The sequence below is a fragment of the Rutilus rutilus genome (genome assembly GCF_951802725.1).
Source record: "Rutilus rutilus genome assembly, chromosome: 11".
NCBI lineage: Eukaryota > Metazoa > Chordata > Actinopteri > Cypriniformes > Leuciscidae > Rutilus > Rutilus rutilus.
The window spans coordinates 35615932-35629786 of NC_140216.1; the positions used below are offsets into that span (position 1 = coordinate 35615932).

The 13855-nt window shown below is 37.1% G+C and overlaps 1 protein-coding gene across 1 annotated transcript; it reads left to right on the forward strand.

The window, feature by feature from the left end:
- The first annotated feature begins 5421 nt into the window (after window positions 1-5421).
- LOC311299448 (E3 ubiquitin-protein ligase TRIM39-like) lies at window positions 5422-13262 on the forward strand. The gene is made up of 8 exons (XM_084423020.1): window positions 5422-5539; window positions 6356-6447; window positions 6776-7380; window positions 7540-7635; window positions 8216-8449; window positions 8541-8679; window positions 12373-12408; window positions 12561-13262. The coding sequence occupies exons 2-8, from the start codon at window positions 6375-6377 to the stop codon at window positions 13106-13108; spliced, it is 1731 nt and encodes a 576-aa protein (XP_084279146.1). The 5' UTR covers window positions 5422-5539; window positions 6356-6374; the 3' UTR covers window positions 13109-13262.
- Window positions 13263-13855: the final 593 nt, after the last annotated feature.

The window sequence follows — 13855 nt, forward strand, 5'->3', positions numbered from 1 at the left end:
GGCCACCACCGAAGACCAATTTTGACCCAGAAAAAACCTTGCCTTCCTCTGGTCCATTGTAATGCCCTGAGGGTCGATGACTTAACCCAGGAATGGGACAGAGGTAGTTTGGAACTCGCACTTCTCGAGCTTGAGTTAGAGGTGATGTTCTCTCAGGCGCTGGAGGACCTGGTGGCGATTTTCCGAGGGATTACTAGAGTAGATCATATCATCAATATAGACAACGACGAACTTGAGGAATTCATGGAGGACATCATTCATGAAGTTTTGGAAGACTGAAGGTGAGTTGGACAGGCCATATGGCATCACCTGATATTAGTGTCCAGAAGGGGTGATGAAGGCTGTTTTCCACTCGTCCCCTTTTCTGATGTGCACCAGGTTATAAGTGCTCCTCAGGTCCAGCTTTGAGAAGATGCAGGATCCACGCAGCTGTTCCAGGGCAGAGGGGACCAGAGGAAGAGGATAACTGAATTTTACCGATGCATGGCCTCAAGCCTCTGTCCTTTTGGGCGAAAAAGAAGAAGAAGCTGGAAGCGGTGGGTGAGGTTGAAGGTCTTATGAACTATTGTTGCAACACCTCCTTGATGTATTCCTCAATGGACTTCTGCTCTGGGATGGACAAAGGGTAAATCTTATGGGGAATTGTGGCCCCAGGTAGCAGGTCGATGGCACAGTCCCATGACGTGAATGTCTTACGTGTTGTTCCTCTGTGTGATTGTGTGAACAAACATACTTTATAACCAGCTACATCAGACCTGACCTTTAGAAGCATTTGCGCTGCAGGCGATGGCTTTATCTGTGAAGGATGCATTCACTTAAATCACTGTTCCCTTCTAAGAAACCACCTATATTTAAATGCTATATATATAACACAGACAGGACAGATAGTTTCACACCACCTAAGCAAAGAAACCACATGCTAACCATTTTACCTCAATGATAATAGCTTAGTAATTGCATAGATGCCTAGAGAATAATGTTGTTTCTGTCATGATGACTCTTGGAGTGTTTAGCATGGTAATGGATATTACAATGTTGATATGTTTGGTCTTGGTGGAATAGATCTGCTACGCTGCTGCTGCTGATGTAGAGCAAGTACAGGACGGCCAATACACACACACAACACACTGCTGTGAGCTAGTAAGACATGCTGCTGCTGTACAATATAGCATACATGAATTACCCATAGCAGATCTATACAGGTGGAGCTGGGGAAAATGGAGGATTTCTGGAAGCTCGCTGCAAAAGTGCAAATGCTAACCAAGTATATGAAGGTTGAGCTCATTGGCTACTGATACAGCAGGAACCAATCAGCTGTGCCCTATAGAGGACGCTGTGATTGCAAGCAGGTTGAGTTAAGGACCTCAGCCTGCGCCATCTAGAGTTTCATCAAAGAACTTTGTATTTGACACAAGATCTAATGTTCTTGAGTTTGCCAAAACTTTTCACTTGCATGCATGAGAGTTTATATTTAAAGAGGAAATGTTCCTTTTCACAGAAAAGCTGGTGGAATTTCTTAACATTAGTAATATTACTGACTATTCCTTAATCATAAAGGACAACTTGACTTGTTTATTTTACTACATTTCACGAATCAAGAGATGGTTGTAATCCAGAAACATTCGCATGAAAGATGGTGTCAAGCCTCACTGATCAGACTAAAACAAATATTATTATATTGTCAAATTTTTGGTATAAATCTTTCAGACAAAGATTAAATGTTGTAACATTAAATAAGTGAAACATATTTAATGATAAATTAATAACTGTCTTCAATCACCTTCATGCACATTGAAAAGCTTCTTATTCCTCTGAACTTTGACTTCTGAAAGCTGAAATCCTGATAAAACCTGTGACATGAAATAAAGGGACAAACAGTCTTTTAAAATATCTATGTTATTACTTTTTTGCATACATGTTAGACCTTGCACTAATATAGAAATATAACGTAAAGTATATAAATAAAATAACACTGTAAAGGTCGTATAACAGATGAAGGGGAAAATTGCCAATTAGAAAAACAAACATGTTAGGCTAAAGGAGGATGTCTTTTTAATGGTGTTTATTGAAGAATAATTTTTTATTTTAATTGGAAAAATACAAACCACACCACACAGCAGCATAGGCGTCAGAAAAGAGCACATACGAGAAGAGCTGTAGATGTCCTTAATAGATACATTTTATCAGAGGAAGTGGCCTTTTGGGGGAGGTGAAAGAGGATTTCAGAGGAACTAGAGCTTTCACGAGAGGGAAAACAGCGTATGTGAGTCATTTTCCAGACTTCATTTAGCATACTTTATTATGATTATCATGTGATGTGCTTCTTTCAGGAGTGACAGCCGTCATGCACTGGAGTAATGATCCATCATTTTTCAAGAGTTTCAGTGGTTCAGACAGAGGAGTCATGAGAGAGATCATGTCTCTAGTGCACATGGTCATTGGACTTCCCCAAAACTATGAAATCCATCTTCAATATTTTTTGGTTTACTATTAGGCTCATGCGCTGACAGACAGGACTCTCAAATATGATTTAAAAAAAAAATACCACAGTGGTATTGAACCGAACTGTCTGCTACCTTATAAAATGTCCCACACTTTAGCTAGTCTAAACTACTGTTTTGCGAATTAAGTATTAGTGTTCTGTGTAAATGCATATTAGGCTAATTGCTTTCATTTACTCAGTTTTTGTGACTCTACATATCCTGCAAGTCAAAACTCATGTAAAATGGTCAAATATCAAACAGTAAATATCAGTCTTTTGGTCTAAGAGCCAGTAACAACACCTACATTTACAGTCTTAGACATTATTGTTCTAGCACAGCATGCTTATCTTCCTGAGCTCACTATGAAGGGGATGTACCGAAGTTTCCCCTGCAGATAATATTGATCCTAATCACAGTAATTTTCAGTAATCAGAAATGCTGTGGTGTAGAGAATTTTTTAAACATGGTTTCTCATCTCTTATCTCTGTCATTGGAATTTTGCACGTTTTGAACGTTTTTTTCTTCTTCTGTAAAATCTCGGTAAACACTCATGCACAGTACATTGTCAGTGTCACACATCTGGAAAGACTGCATCTTCAGTATCAAACCAGGACATATTCACTATCTGCACCGACTGCACGTCATCACAATCATTAGATGTGTATCTACCCTGTGCTCTCACTGGCCTTCAGGATGGCCTGATGTGACTCAAATATCGACTCATGAGTCATGACTTTATTTTCCGCATATGGATGCAAGTAAGCTCACCAAACAAACTGATGACTGAATCACATAGCCTACAATACAAAGTCATTCAGCCATTTTCAGGCGCACAGAGATGTGAAAGATTAGCCTATGTCAGAAGCTCAGATTTGTGATTCATTAGCTAAACATTAGCGGCTATGAAGGATTGACCTGAATGAACAAATCCTAGTGTACACTACTTTAAATGATAAAATATTCAAAATATAAAAAATCTAAGAATAAACTACAGAATACAAACTTCCTAGTGACAAATATTAGTGAAATCTTACAGGGAACAAAAACGTAGGCCTATATGGGGGAGCGCGGGGCACAACGTAACACGGGGCTAGTTGTAAGGTTGTAACACACTTGTTTTAAATACTTCCGCACATGCTAGGATGACGAAACTTGGTGCATTTACTAGTTGCCATATCAACACAATCTAGAAAATTTTTTTTGGAAGATATCCATAGACATTTATTTAACCATAGCAAAAGTAAATTTCTTACTTAAGTTAATTTTTCATTTTCTATTTTTTTGTGTTTATTTAAAATTAGACAAATCTGATATTATTTTAATCTCCAATATGTTATTTAACAGTTGAGATAGTTCTTTAATGCTTCGCTAACTAGCAGAAGACACTAGCCGGGTTTAAACCCCAGTTGTGCAGGCGGGGGCATGTTGTAACACTGCTTTACAATGTGCCCCTATTAGAAATATGCTATTATATTCTATACTTTTATTAATTTTATTGAGAAAACGTGAGAAAAAGGTGAATAAAGACTGAGAGTCAATGTTCAGAAATTACTAATTATTTATTTGTTTTGAACTATGTTGTATAGCTGTGTTTTCCTGTGTTCGTAGTCAAAACTCAAAAATGAGTTTATATTTAATTATTAAAAATTGCCATTATTTTATATGAAAAAGTTTTTTAATTGTATTTTATTTAGAAAATATTTTAGTTTGTCCTGTATATTTTTTTTATTAGATCAGATAACATTTTAAGCTGTCATATGTCATGTTACGATGTACCACACCTATGGGGCATGTTGTCACATTTCACTTCCATTCTTTCGGGGTATATCCAGAAAAAAAAGTATATACTGTATTAATAAAACAAAACCACATAATTGTACTAGACATGTGGGAAATTAATGTGGGAAAAAATAAATACTCTGAACCATAAGTAGACTTACACAAACTGAGAAAGTCAAAAAACGTTACTTTGTGCCCTGCTCTCCTCTATTGACAAATCCAGCGTTCAGAATGTTTCAAGCCACAGGATGATGCAGAAAATCAATAGTGTGGACATCATAGGTGGATACCACAGTCTATGGTGGATACGCAAATGTTTTTTTTTTTGTGTGTGTGTGTTTTTTTTAATCTATTATCAAGACTATTTTTAAAGGAAAAAGTGGACTAACCATTTGCCAATTTAACAACTTACTGGATATTCATAAAGCAAATCAGAATAATTATTATTTGCCAAACTCTGTGTGTACTAAACTACAAATAACTACTTTTTATTTCAAAGAAAAAATATAAAATTATGTAGGCTATTTAAAAAATAAAAACAAGAAACCCAGACAATCACCAGTCCAGGTGTGATTGCAGCACATCTGACATAACTGTTATGTCTCTCAAATTTATCAACATGTAGAAAACACTTGGGTGTAAACCATGTTAAAATAACAGCCAACATTCTCTACTTACTCAACAACTAGCAATTACAAGTGGCAGTGCCACCTGCAGGCACAATGGGGAATAACAGTATTAACACCCACACATAACAATAACACTGATCACAGCAGTCACTGTGAAAGAATGGCGGCCTCTACTGGAGACTTTTGGAGATGACTGCTTCTTTCTGTGTGATGCAAGACTAAAATATAGAAAGGACTCAAAGGTCATATTTTTAATATATTAATTTTTAATATAGGCTATATTTTCTACAATAGCTTGCAGATACTCAGATGTGCATGCAAATGTTTTGTATAATAATGCATTTCTCTGGCATTGCCACATGAACCATTTATAGATACTTTGAACAGTCCTAGGTCCTAAGTTTCACAATCCACATATCTGTTGTAAAACAATAAGCCAGAGTATATCAGTGTATTTCTCTAGCAGATGATTTTATGTGCAACCTTTGTTCTGGAAACTGCAGATACATTGGACTATGACCTTATTTAGAGATTCAGAGAAAACAACACTAACTTGATCAACGACAATATGGACGATCAACCTCTTTAAACAACAGAATATTTATTGATCCGTTCAAAGAGTCTTGTGGACACATCTGATCCTCACAGGTAAGAGATAGAAATATAAGAGAGATTGTGCTGAACAGGTTTCTAATGGAAGTGATCTGGTTTAGTAGGTTTTTGTCAAACTGGAATAAGTTGAACAGAACCAGGTTTAAGCATAGCCTATATAATATTCAACTATTTTAGTTGTTTACTGCACTGAAATGGTAGACCTTTTAGAATTGTATTTATGTCATTTGACTGGTTGTAACGCAAAGGTTGGTGTTTCTGTCAATTTGTCACTGTTTAAGGGCCAGATTGGGAGTTCTAGTTTGAGAGCGCAATCCCATAAAAGCGCAGATACAAGTGGGAAATTCTGCATGTGATTCTTGGCTACTGACGACGACCATTTTAAAGAACAAATCATTTCCATAAGACTAAAACAGATTTACTAACAGCATGCGCCCGTGCAAAATATTGTCAGGATTTACTAAAGACACGCAGTGATAAAGTTTCCCTTTCAGATGCAAAATTTATGGGAGGAGAGTATTTAAATGATTTTGTTGGTCATTATGGAAATGGTCCGGCTGTTTCTGTATTCTGTAATTTGCACATCGTCAGTAGATCTCGTGCTGAACTTTGAATCTGGCCGTAAAGAAACAGGAAGTAAATCCTGTAGACAGACCGAACACAAACCTACTCACTGCAGCCGAAAATACTGCTCGTAAAATTATCTATTTTTAAATTAGACAAATAAGTAACCCAAAATCTGACTATGTAAATTTCATTTAAACATCAGTGACCAAATAAACACTCAATATTACAAGGAGCAAATCATTGGTCATAATTTACTGTGAAATACGTTTTTTTTTTTTTGACAAGGTTTGAAGAAGGGGAAAGGATGGCAGAATCTTCATCAACATCAACAAAAGCAAGCAAAACCAGGAGACAGCGTATTGGGGAAACACCTCCAAGTAAATAAATAATAATAAATAAAAAAACACAAGAAGAATGAATCAGTTCATGAATAACTTTCACTCTTCTCATATTTAATATGTACAGTTCAGGAGTGTGCAGCAAAATCATTATCATTATTATCATTATTAAAATCAATGTTTCAAATCAATATTGCTCCTTCGTGTATTTATTTATTTGGTACAGTAAGTGTTCGTGTAATGAGGTTCACATTAGGGTTCTGATCAGCTTTGCTGGGTTCATTTAGCAGTAATGACCATCTGACTGTATGATATCTTACATATTTGAGTAGTGCAGGTGATTTATCTTCTTCATTTCTCTTTCCAGCGATGTCTTCCTCCAGCGGTCCACAGACTGATGAGCTTCAGTGCTCTATATGTCTGGACGTGTTCACTGATCCAGTCAGCACTCCATGTGGACACAACTTCTGCAAGACCTGTCTGAATAAGAGCTGGGACAACAGCCAGACCTGCAACTGTCCATATTGCAAAGAAACATTCAAGCACAGACCTGATCTCAAGATTAACACCACACTCCGAGAGCTCGTAGATCACTATAAAAAGAAAAGTCCTGAGAAAAAAGCTGAAGTTCTGAAAAAAGCTGAAGTTCTGAAAAAAGCTGAAGTTCTGTGTGACGTCTGTGGGGAAAGAAAGCTGAAAGCCCTGAAGTCGTGTCTGGTGTGTCAGAGCTCTTACTGTGAAACTCATCTGAAGCCTCATTTGAGAGTGGCAGGTTTAAAGAAACACAAACTGATCAATCCTGTGAGGAATCTGCAGAAGTATATATGCCAGAAACATGACAGACCTCTGGAGCTGTTCTGTAGACATGATCAGATATATATGTGTGAGACCATTGTGTGTCTGTCCTGCACTGACGGAGATCACAAGAACCACTACACTGTTTCTTTAGAAGAGGAGAGTGAAGAGAAGAAGGTAAAAGTTACTAGCCACTTTAAGGGTTCAAATCAAGAGAAAACACATATTATTTAATCCTGTGAAATAAAAGCTTATTATGAAAACAATGGTGCATATTTCCTCAGAAGACAGTAAATCTCTGTTATTAAATGTGTCTGTGTTGTTCTCTGTCGATAGACTCAACTGATGAAGACACAGAAAGACACACAGCAGATGATCCAGGACAGAATCAAGAAGATTCAAGACGTCAAACACTCAGCAGAAGTCAGAAAAGTGAGTTAAATTATGTAATTCAGTTTTCTTAAATATTTACATCAGTAAGTTCAGGGGACTTTTCACTGTTTGTATCGTCACTTGTCTGTGTTTGTTCCAGACAGTCTGTCAGTCTGTGTTTTACAGTTACTCTTTCTACAAGTTACATCGTTTCACCAGTAGGTGGCGACAGATGGGAGAATCTTTGATTGAAAATCTTTTTGAGAGAATCATAAATCTTAATTGATTTGGTTTAATACTTGTTTAAACAAAAGAGCGAAACAAACATGGAAACAGTCCTGTATGTGTTGCTCAGACATGTTCAACAATTGTTTCTGCTGCAGTTTGTTTGGAAGTTACAAAACTGGCAAAGCAAAAATAGACAAAACTGTCAATACTAACTTACCAAATATTAAATTTGTGTTTAGTGAATTGCTGTATAAAGCGATATATCGAAATCATGATTACGTGCTGCTTTTTTATTAATTTTTACTTTAATCACTTAAAGTATCGCACATGATACAGTGAAGTATAAGTAGTAACATTGATTCTTCTCTTAACAAACTCCACTAATAATTTGTTGATTGTCCTGGTTGAGCAGAGAAACACAGAGAAGGAGAAAGCAGCCCGTGTGGAGCTCTTCACTGATCTCATCCGCTCCATTGAGAGATGTCAGACTGAACTGCTGGAGATGATGGAGGAGCAGCAGAAAGCAACAGAGAAACAGGAGGAAGAGCTCATTGAAGAGCTGGAGCAGGAGATCACTGAGCTAAAGATGAGAAACACTGAGCTGGAGCAGCTCTCACACACTGAAGATCACCTCCACCTCCTACAGGTCAGTCAACATCTCTCTGATCAATGATAATGCAGTATATGACACCATAACACTCCCCATGCTGAAGGATTTCTCCTCTCTCCTGCTGTAGATTTACTCATCCCTGTGCAGCTCTAGAAACACCAGGAACTGGTCTGAGATCAGTGTGAAGACTGATGAGAGTCTGGAGACTCTGAGGAGAGCTCTGACTAAACTGCAGGACTCTCTACAGGAGAAACTCACGCTAACTGGTACAGCAATATCAAATACACCGTACAGATAGACATATTTATCATATTTTTATCAGGGCTGACAACTCAGGCATTCAGAGTGAGACTTACACAATTGACACTGTTCTCAAGCATTTACTCGCACATCCATATTCTCACACAGTGAAAAAACATTGCGGAGCAAAGAGGACATGAACAGACAAGAAAAGAGCAGGTTACTTTTTTATATGAAACAAAGTCTTAGCTTTCAAATATTATAAGTTTTATTACGAAATTCAAACAATAAATACCATTTTGGCTCTTAATATGGCGTGACATATTGCTGTCGCCTTAGTTCAAGCGCCACATGAACCGATCATCTCTTCCTCTTTATTACTAGTTACAGTACAAAATAAACATGAATGAACATCAGAGGGTGTTGAAAGAACCAGTACAACTTACTGAAATGGATCATGTCTCATGCATCGCTCAATCAAATAATGTCACATAACATTTACCTCAGAAAAGCCATTCAATGTCCATAAACTATAGCTGGCAAGAAAATGTACTCCAGAGAGGAGTAAAAAAGCACTATATTACATATTAATTAATAATTATATTTGTATTTATATATAACTTTATTTGTATATGAAATGAAACTGGACTATATATATCCATGTATATATCTATATTAAATGTAGCCTGGAAATCCAGACCTTCAACTGAAAGATTAATGGTCTGGCGTCGACTAATGAAAATCGGCCAGTTCGAGGGGCGGCACCAAGCATGCATTTGAAAATCTCACTGCACGCAATTAGATAACACTACGACCAATCACAACAAGCCCCATACGCTTAGCTACCAGCGGAGATAACTGGTAGATTAGACTCTTGCCGTATCCGCAAAACAGCAAAAACGCCCTTCTTGCAAAGGAACGATTCGAGCGCCGTCTTCTGTTCCTCTTTTAGATAAAAAGTCAAACTCGTTCATTGTAGCGACCAAAGCCGTTTCAAACAACTGGTGTTCATCCATAGCCATCTTGCAATGTTTACTAATGACTTCGATGTCACAGCGCTGTCGTCATCTGTTTAGCTCGCCTCTGGCCCGCCTATATCAGATAACCCGATGTGATTGGTGCAGCTCGGATACAAGGGCATAGGGCTGTAGTACTCGAGTCCGGTCTTGGACTCGAGTCCGGACTCGAGACCGTTTTTCTATGGTCTCGGACTTGTCTCGGACTCGCTGGTATTCGGACTCGGACTTGTCTCGGTCTCGGCCACTGGTCTTGCCAAATATGACTTTTGGTCTCGACCGAGTCCAGGAGTCTTTATTATGTTCCCAGTAATCACACATACGTCGCCGCGATATTAAAACAAAATATTATTGGAGGGAAAGTGAAACACTGGCCACTTAATAACTATGGGCATTTCGGGTCTTTTTCGTGAGCCGGCTCGTTTCACTCAGCTCACTGAAAAGAGCCGGCTCTTTTGACTCACAAACGGCTCTTTAAAAAATAAATGTTTAAATAAACTCGCTGAAAGTCCACCGCTAGTGCAACGTGAATATTCACATTTTTGATTGTCCATAACACCCCGAAAACTAGCCTGCTTGCCTTGCACATCTAATTAATGGGCAAAGGTTTCCGACTTTTTTTCTTACCTTTCTTTCTTTGCCTATTCCACGAGTGGTAACGTTAGGCTCCAATGACTGGCTGTTTTAAAATATAGCTAATATCGAAACAAAATAACCCAGCTCATAACTTGCAGGTTTGCTTAGTGGCAAACTTTTTTCATTTGATTGCTTCAGCCGCCACCCGCCTGAATTTAATTCAAATATTATTTTTCGTCACGTCATCCGCCCGATCCGCGGTTTATCCGCATCTCTAGTGTGTGTGTGTGTGTGTCTGTGAGTTGGCTCGGCCTTCCCTCATGCAGTTTAATTGGTTGACATCGCGTGTATGATTGACAGGAACAGAATGTGAGGCTGATCAGAGTCAGACAGTCGAAACGAATGTGTGTGCTCCTTTAGGCCTATATAATTTTTTTTTTTTTTTTTGAATTTGAATTTGAATTTGTCAATTATTTTAAATAAAATTAAAATTATTCATTATTTCATTATTACATAGTGATTTAATTTCTATAGGCTATAGCCTATATTTTTTTAGCAGACTTTTTTTTTTCCTGTCCTGGACTCGGTCTTGACTCGGACTCGAACCTCTTTGGACTCGGTCTTGACTCGGACTCGAACCTCTTTGGACTCGGTCTTGACTTGGACTCGACTAGTCCTGGTCTTGGACTTGTCTTGGACTCGACAAAGGTGGTCTTGACTACAGCCCTACAAGGGCATATTTAATGAGCATCATTACTTGACCCCAGAGTAAACTCGCTGAGCAAATTCACCTTGTGCTTTTGCGAGAACTCTAGATTTCCAGGGTAACGTTATATTAAATGGATATTGAAATCGAATTCCTTCCCCCAATTCTCACTCCTATTTGAACTCAAAAGTTGCTGCCCTGTTTTATATAGTAAAAAGCATCAGTAATGAAGAATGAGTCGGATTCAAGCTGAAATAAGAGAAGTGTGTGATCATGTGTGTTACAGGGACTGTAAGCAGTGAAAAACTTAACAATAAATGAGAGAGAGACGAGAGTTAGTACGTTAGTTACTCAAGCGCTCCTCTGTGTTTTCTGAGGATAAATATTGTATTGCAGAGTCTTTAAGACATTGAAATCACAATATTCATAAATGCACTGAAATATATATAAATACATATAAATACTTTAATCAAATCACAAACACAATCAATAAGTAAATAAATAAATAAAATCTAACAATATGTACACAAATGCTCTAATTCTTTCACACAACTGGCTAAACTCAGGAAAGTATCACGTAAATGACTCGATACACTAATGGACTTCTTTATGACATAATCATAAAATTATTAATAAAATAGATAATCAACTGAAACAAATTTGTTGACATTAAAGCTTGTAAATTACATTGTGAAAATTGAATGAATTTAACTAACCTTAACAATAAATGAGAGGGAGACGAGAGTTAGTAGTTACTCCAGCGCTCCTCTGTGTTTTCTGAGTTGTCATGGTAACTCTACTCTCTCAACTGCCACTCAGAATTTAGAAAATGCAGCTCAACTGGTCAATGCAAACTCATTATAATACATTAAAGTAATTAAAACACTTATGTACATGCATAAATTGGAAATAGACATACTTAGATAAAAAATAAAATATATAGAAATAATTCAATATCGTTATGTCCCAAACTCAATGGTCACATTATCAGTTCACAGTTCTTCGGGTCAGAGGGGAAACTGTAAAGAGAAACATTAATATTCAATGAACTCTGAGATTGTTTGTCCTTTTTTTTAATTTCATCATTATATTTGGTGAATACATTTAAGGGTTTCCATAAACATTTGTGTACAAATCAATTTAGCAGAGAATAATTTTAAATGTTTCACCAAAACCACAAAAGCAGAAAATGTTATGAATAGACATCATGTGTTTAAGAGGCAGATTTGATCTTCATGAGAAGAGGGATGTGTGTGAAATATCAGGCCTGAAGCTCTAAAAGCATAGCAGTGCTAAACACACACACACATTGATCAGATAAAACATGATGTTGTACACAATTCTTTAAATATAACCTTCAATCTTGTCTATAATCCACACATAAACATGTCAAAGATCTGATGATGTTTTATTGTCATTAGTCTCTACAGAACTGAAGAGGATACAGCAGTATGCAGGTACAGTGTGCTGTCTGCACTACACTAGATTACATTCAGATACTCACAGCTTCATCACTGAACGACAGTATGATTAAACACTGATTACATATTACAAACATCAGCACTAAATATCTGTATCAAGTTGTGATTCATATTCTCTGTTTTCTCAGTGGATGTGACTCTGGATCCTGATACAGCTCATCCTAAACTCATCCTGTCTGATGATGGAAAACAAGTGAGACATGGAGACATTAGACAGAAACTCCCAGACAAACCAGAGAGATTTGATAAAAGTGCAAATGTCCTGGGAAAAGAGGGATTCTCCTCAGGGAGATTTTATTTTGAGGTGCAGGTGAAGGGAAAGACTAAATGGGATTTAGGAGTGGCCAGAGAATCCATTAACAGGAAGGGAAAGATCACACTGACTCCCAGTAATGGATACTGGATTGTGTGGCTGAGGAATGAGAATGAATATGAAGCCTGTGATGATCCTCCTGTCTCTCTGTGTGTGAGAGTGAAGCCGCAGCGGGTCGGTGTGTTTGTGGATTATGAGGAGGGTCTGGTCTCCTTTTATGATGTGGAGTCCAGCTCTCATCTCTATTCTTTCACTGATCAGTCTTTCACTGGGAAACTCTATCCATATATTAGCCCGTGCTTTAATGATGGAGGTAAAAACTCAACTCCACTGATCATCACACCTGTCAAACACAATAAATGAATTTATACCCCTAATATGAAATACTTGACTAAAATAATGCTTCATGTAATTAATGTTTAAAAAGATGTGTTCTTACTCAAAGGATGATAATCATTTGTTGTTGCTGCTTTACATAAAGTTATTACAGCTTCTGAATAAATTTTTTGAACTTTTAATTGTTTAATTGTTGTTTCTGTTTTATTGCGTCCAATTGCGTCCCTGATTACATCACCTGAAACAGATATCTTTGAGAATGATTCTTACATTTTAGGTTCACAAACATAAATCAGAGTAATCATTTTGATTTGTATACATTAAAATTAGACAGTGGCCTCATAAACATGTTAATATGACATTTTAAAAACAGACATTTTACATACATAATTCAGTATTTATAGATATTTAGTTTTTACAGCATATTTTTTCATGGTAAACAGTAAAAGAGTAAGCAGAGCTGTGTTAGCTTGAGATGAGAGACAGCTTTTTTTGTGTGTGTGTGTGTGAGAAATTATTTGTGAATTATTAGTGGACCCGTTGTAGGAATGAATGAAAAACAAATATAGAAAGAAAATTAAAAAAAATTAAAAGGTAGGCTACTAGATGTGTTGGGCTATTTAACATTTCTGCTGAAATTAACGAAATGACTTGAAAAAAGATTCGTTCATTTTACTTAAAGTCGGCATGAAACGGAAGTTGAGATTTTCATAACAAAAACTTAACATAACTTAATTTTTTCCTATGTCCTATGTCCTAACAGAGAGGTCTACT

Coding starts and splice junctions, on each gene's coding strand:
- LOC311299448 (XM_084423020.1), top strand. CDS start 6,375: ATGGCAGAATCTTCATCAACATCAACAAAAGCAAGCAAAACCAGGAGA. Junction 6,448..6,775: donor TATTGGGGAAACACCTCCAA/GTAAATAAATAA, acceptor TTCTCTTTCCAG/CGATGTCTTCCTCCAGCGGT. Junction 8,450..8,540: donor ATCACCTCCACCTCCTACAG/GTCAGTCAACAT, acceptor CTCCTGCTGTAG/ATTTACTCATCCCTGTGCAG.